This window comes from Scyliorhinus canicula, unplaced genomic scaffold (genome assembly GCF_902713615.1).
Source record: "Scyliorhinus canicula unplaced genomic scaffold, sScyCan1.1, whole genome shotgun sequence".
Classification (NCBI taxonomy): domain Eukaryota; kingdom Metazoa; phylum Chordata; class Chondrichthyes; order Carcharhiniformes; family Scyliorhinidae; genus Scyliorhinus; species Scyliorhinus canicula.
The window spans coordinates 1,417,655-1,423,654 of record NW_024055734.1 but is presented as its reverse complement, the minus strand read 5'-3'; the positions used below and the strand labels follow the sequence as shown (position 1 = coordinate 1,423,654).

General features: G+C 59.2%; 1 protein-coding gene across 1 annotated transcript in view; it reads left to right on the top strand.

Annotated features, from left to right (window-relative positions):
* Positions 1-2,184: 2,184 nt before the first annotated feature.
* Positions 2,185-6,000, top strand: part of LOC119960788 (NACHT, LRR and PYD domains-containing protein 12-like) — a 43,206-nt gene continuing 39,390 nt past the window's right edge. Inside the window, exons 1-2 of the mRNA XM_038788395.1 lie at positions 2,185-2,298; positions 2,483-2,643. Coding sequence (XP_038644323.1) covers positions 2,262-2,298; positions 2,483-2,643 — 198 coding nt within the window. The 5' untranslated portion in view covers positions 2,185-2,261. The remainder of the gene's footprint in view (positions 2,299-2,482; positions 2,644-6,000) is intronic.

Sequence of the window (6,000 nt, the reverse complement as noted above, 5' to 3'; positions counted from 1 at the left end):
GCGGACGATGGTGAGCTGGTTCATAGACCAAATCCCTTCCTTTGACCCAATTTTAAATCGGAGAGAGTTAGAAATTGAGACGGTTGCGAGCCAGAGGAGCAGGAGTGGTCAGGCATTCCAAGGAGTTGCCACCTCAGAATACAACAGAGCCTGTCGAAGGGGTGAGAGATATTAAAACAGGTCGGATCTTTTCAACGTAATAGATTGGCCCACACCACATCACTGCGCTGGAGATTAAACGGTCGAGCGTGACGTATTACAAATCCTCAAACTAGAAATATAGAATTAGAGGCTGGAAAAGGGGGGAAGCAGGTGGGATTTGCAAAGTAGAGGAGCAGCCAGTAGAGGGAATATCTGTTCACAACCTGCACAGGGGCAGAGTGACCAGCAGGTGGTGGACATGCTTAAAGGGAAAAGGTATTAAAATGTTAGGAGCTACAAGGGCAAGTCAAACCCTAATACTGTGGGATCGACATTTGTTGTCCAGAAGGGACGTTAAAAGAAATGGTGCTGATTAGCAGCATTCTTGGGGAATGGAATGAATTTCCTTTAGTGACCCACACTCGGAGCAACGTGCACAGTCCCGGTCTCCGTATCCCTCGGTTAGACCCACACTCGGAGCACCATGCGCAGTCCCGGTCTCCGTAACCCTCGGTTAGACCCACACTCAGAGCACCATGCACAGTCCCGGTCTCCGTATCCCTCGGTTAGACCCACACTCGGAGCACCATGCACAGTCCCGGTCTCCGTATCCCTCGGTTAGACCCACACTCGGAGCACCGTGCACAGTCCCGGTCTCCGTAACCCTCGGTTAGACCCACACTCAGAGCACCGTGCACTGTCCCGGTCTCCGTATCCCTCTGTTAGACCCATACTCGGAGCACCGTGCACCGTCCCGGTCTCCGTATCCCTCGGTTAGACCCACACTCGGAGCACCGTGCACAGTCCCACTATCCGTATCCCTCGGTTAGACCCACACTCGGAGCATCGTGCACAGTCCTGGTCTCCGTATCCCTCGGTTAGACCCACACTCGGAGCACCGTGCACAGTCCCGGTCTCCGTATCGCTCGGTTAGACCCACACTCGGAGCACCGTGCACAGCCCCGGTCTCCGTATCCCTCGGTCAGACCCACACTCGGAGCACCGTGCACAGTCCCGGTCTCCGTACCCCTAGGTTAGACCCACACTTGGAGCACCGTGCACAGTCCCGGTCTCCGTATCCCTCGGTCAGACCTACACTCGAAGCACCGTGCACAGTCCTGGTCTCCGTATCCCTCGGTCAGATCCACACTCGGAGCACCGTGCACAGTCCCGGTCTCCGTATCCCTCGGTTAGACCCACACTCGGAGCACCGTGCACAGTCCCGGTCTCCGTATCCCTCGGTTAGATCCACACTCGGAGCACCGTGCACAGTCCCGGTCTCCGTATCCCTCGGTCAGACCCACACTCGGAGCACCGTGCACAGTCCCGGTCTCCGTATCCCTCGGTTAGACCCACACTCGGAGCACCGTGCACAGTCCCAGTCTCCATATCCCTCGGTCAGACCCACACTCGGAGCACCGTGCACAGTCCCGGTCTCCGTATCCCTTGGTTAGACCCACGCTCGGAGCACCGTGCACAGTCCCGATCTCCGTATCCCTCGGTCAGACCCACACTCGGAGCACCGCGCACAGTCCCGGTCTCCGTGTCCCTCGGTCAGACCCACACTCGGAGCTCCGTGCACAGTCCCGGTCTCCGTATCCCTCGGTTAGACCCACACTCGGAGCACCGTGCACAGTCCCGGTCTCCGTATCCCTCGGTTAGACCCACACTCGGAGCACCGCGCACAGTCCCGGTCTCTGTATCCCTCAGACCCACACTCGGAGCGCCGTGCACAGTCCCGGTCGCCATGTCACTCGGCCATACGTGGGAGTACTCTGCACAGTTCACTTCTCAGTGTAAAAATGCAAAATGTACTGAACACAGCAACTCTTGATTCTTGGCAGTGATGACGATCGGAGAGGACTGAACAGGCCCGGGCTCTTTTCCCGCAGCAGGAGAAGGCCGAGGACGTGACCTGATCGAGATCTATCAGACTATGAAAGAGCATGCGATGGGGTTGACTTGGCTGGGGAAGTTTGGGGGGGGGGGGGGAAGAGTCATCTTCTGTGGTGGCAAAATGCTAAAGGCGTCCGTTCCCTTTCAGTCTGACTGTGGAATCTTCGATCTGAGTGGATAAGGACGACCCTGGGACAGAAGGAGTGGCCGACTCAACCAGGACGATGGAAGGCCAACAGGCCCCAGGGTTGGGCGAGGAAGGTGAGAAAACTGTATCTCCAGGGATCTCATTTCACTCCACGCTGACGGAGTGAAGGATCATTTAAATCCAGGGCAGGCCCAGAATGAAGCCTGGACCTGGATTTATACCTGGACCCCAGGGAAGTCGATACTCCACACATATGCAGCAGCGATGGTTGACATGTTTATTTTCATTCCTGTGCAGTGGACAAGGTTCGCAGGATCTTCGATCCGTTCAATGAAAGAGAAGTCCGTTTGGTTCACGAGCACTTTGTGCCTGAGCTGGTCAACATCGTGCTGGTCAACATGGACAAGGTCATCTCTGACCTGATGGAGAGAGGAGTGTTCACAGAACAGGAGGCAGAGGTAAGGGGACTGGGGGAGGACTCAATTTGCCATGGTTTGGAGACTGAGGGAAGGAGGGAGTCCCGGAGTTGGGAGACTGAGGGAGGGAGTCCAGGAGTTTGGAGACTGAGGGAGGGAGGGAGTCCCGGAGTTTGGAGACTGAGGGAGTCCCGGAGTTTGGAGACTGAGGGAGGGAGTCCCGGAGTATGGAGACTGAGAGAGGGAGGGAGCCCCGGAGTTTGGAGACTGAGGGAGGGAGGGAGTCCCGGAGTTTGGAGACTGAGGGAAGGAGTCCCGGAGTTTGGAGATTGAGGGAGGGAGTCCCGGGGTTTGGAGACTGAGGGAGGGAGGGAGGGAGTCCCGGAGTTTGGAGACTGAGGGAGGGAGGGAGTCTCGGAGTTTGGAGACTGAGGGAGGGAGCCCCGGAGTTTGGAGACTGAGGTAGGGAGGCAGTCACGGAGTTTGGAGACTGAGGGAGGGAGTCCTGGAGTTTGGAGACTGAGGGAGGGAGTCCCGGAGTTTGGAGAGTGAGGGAGGGAGTCCCGGAGTTTGGAGACTGAGGGAGGGAGGGAGTCCCGGAGTTTGGAGACTGAGGGAGGGAGGGAGTCCCGGAGTTTGGAGACTGAGGGAAGGAGTCCCGGAGTTTGGAGACTGAGGGAGGGAGTCCCGGGGTTTGGAGACTGAGGGAGGGAGTCCCGGAGTTTGGAGACTGAGGGAGGGGGGTCCCGGGGTTTGGAGACTGAGGGAAGGAGTCCCGGAGTTTGGAGACTGAGGGAGGGAGTCCCGGGGTTTGGAGACTGAGGGAGGGAGTCCCGGAGTTTGGGGACTGAGGGAGGGAGTCCTGGAGTTTGGAGACTGAGGGAGGGAGTCCTGGAGTTTGGAGACTGAGGGAGGGAGGGAGTCCCGGAGTTTGGAGACTGAGGGAAGGAGTCCCGGAGTTTGGAGACTGAGGGTGGGAGGGAGTCCTGGAGTTTGGAGACTGAGGGAGGGTGTCCAGGAGTTTGGAGACTGAGGGAGGGAGTGAGTCCTGGAGTTTGGAGACTGAGGGAGGGAGTCCCGGAGTTTGGAGACTGAGGGAGGGAGTCCCGGAGTTTGGAGACTGTGGGAGGGAGACCCGGAGTTTGGAGACTGAGGGAGGGAGTCCAGGAGTTTGGAGACTGAGGGAGGGAGTCCCGGAGTTTGGAGACTGAGGGAGGGAGACCCGGAGTTTGGAGACTGAGGGAGGGAGGGGGTCCCGGAGTTTGGAGACTGAGGGAGGGAGGGAGTCCCGGAGTTTGGAGACTGAGGGAGGGAGGGAGTCCCGGAGTTTGGAGACTGAGGGAGGGAGTCCCGGAGTTTGGAGACTGAGGGAGTCCCGGAGTTTGGAGACTGAGGGACGGAGTCCTGGAGTTTGGAGACTGAGGGAGGGAGTCCCGGAGTTTGGAGACTGAGGGAGGGAGTCCCGGAGTTTGGAGACTGAGGGAGGGAGGGAGTCCCGGAGTTTGGAGACTGAGGGAAGGAGGGAGACCAGGAGTTTGGAGACTGAGGGAGGGAGTCCCGGAGTTTGGAGACTGAGGGAAGGAGGGAGACCAGGAGTTTGGAGACTGAGGGAGGGAGTCCCGGAGTTTGGAGACCGAGGGAGGGAGTCCCAGAGTTTGGAGACTGAGGGAGGGAGTGCAGGAGTTTGGAGACTGAGGGAGGGAGGGAGTCCCGGAGTTTGGAGACTGAGGGAGGGAGTCCCGGAGTTTGGAGACTGAGGGAGGGAGGGAGTCCTGGAGTTTGGAGACTGAGGTAGGGTGTCCGGGAGTTTGGAGACTGAGGGAGGGAGTCCCGGAGTTTGGAGACTGAGGGAGGGAGACCCGGAGTTTGGAGACTGAGGGAGGGTGTCCCGGAGTTTGGAGACTGAGGGAGGGAGTCCCGGAGTTTGGAGACTGAGGGAGGGAGGGAGTCCCGGAGTTTGGAGACTGAGGGAGGGAGTCCCGGAGTTTGGAGACTGTGGGAAGGATGGAGTCCAGGAGTTTGGAGACTGAGGGAGGGAGTCCCGGAGTTTGGAGACTGAGGGAGGGAGGGAGTCCCGGAGTTTGGAGACTGAGGGAGGGAGTCCAGGAGTTTGGAGACTGAGGGAGGGAGTCCCAGAGTTTGGAGACTGAGGGAGGGAGTCCAGGAGTTTGGAGACTGAGGGAGGGATTCCCGGAGTTTGGAGACTGAGGGAGGGAGTCCCGGAGTTTGGAGACTGAGGGAGGGAGTCCAGGAGTTTGGAGACTGAGGGAGGGATTCCCGGAGTTTGGAGACTGAGGGAGGGAGTCCAGGAGCTTGGAGACTGAGGGAGGGAGTCCCGGAGTTTGGAGACTGAGGGAGGGAGGGAGTCCTGGAGTTTGGAGACTGAGGGAGGGTGTCCAAGAGTTTGGAGACTGAGGGAGGGAGGGAGTCCTGGAGTTTGGGGACTGAGGGAGGGAGTCCCGGAGTTTGGGAGACTGAGGGAGGGAGTCCCGGAGTTTGGAGACTGAGGGAGGGATCCCGGAGTTTGGAGCTGAGGAGCAGTCCCGGAGTTTGGAGACTGAGGAGGAGTCCCGGAGTTTGGAGACTGAGGGAGTCCCGGATTTGGAGACTGAGGGACGGAGTCCTGGAGTTTGGAGACTGAGGGAGGGAGACCTGGAGTTTGGAGACTGAGGGAGGGAGTCCCGGAGTTTGGAGACTGAGGGAGGAGGGAGTCCCGGATTTGGGCTGACTGGGAGGGAGTCCCGGAGTTTGGAGACTGAGGGAGGGAACCTGGAGTTTGGAGACTGAGGGGGAGACCTGGAGTTTGGAGACTGATGGAGGAGGAGTCCCGGAGTTTGGAGACTGAGGCAGGGAGTCCTGGAGTTTGGAGACTGAGGGAGTCCCGGAGTTTGGAGACTGATGGAGGGAGACCTGGAGTTTGGAGACTGAGGGAGGGAGTCCTGGAGTTTGGAGACTGAGGGAGGGAGGGAGTCCCGGGGTTTGGGGACTGAGGGAGGGAGTCCCGGAGTTTGGAGACTGAGGGAGGGAGTCCCGGAGTTTGGAGACTGAGGGAGGGAGTCCCGGGGTTTGGAGACTGAGGGAGGGAGGGAGTCCCGGAGTTTGGAGACTGAGGGAGGGAGTCCCGGAGTTTGGAGACTGAGGGAGGGAGTCCCGGAGTTTGGAGACTGAGGGAGGGAGGGAGTCCCGGAGTTTGGAGACTGAGGGAGGGAGTCCCGGAGTTTGGAGACTGAGGGAGGGAGGGAGTCCCGGAGTTTGGAGACTGAGGGAAGGAGGGAGCCGCGGAGTTTGGAGACACAGGGAGGGAGCCGCGGAGTTTGGAGACGCAGGGAGGGAGCCGCGGAGTTTGGAGACTGAGGGAGTTGCGGAGTTTGGAGACTGAGGGAGGGAGTCCTGGAGTTT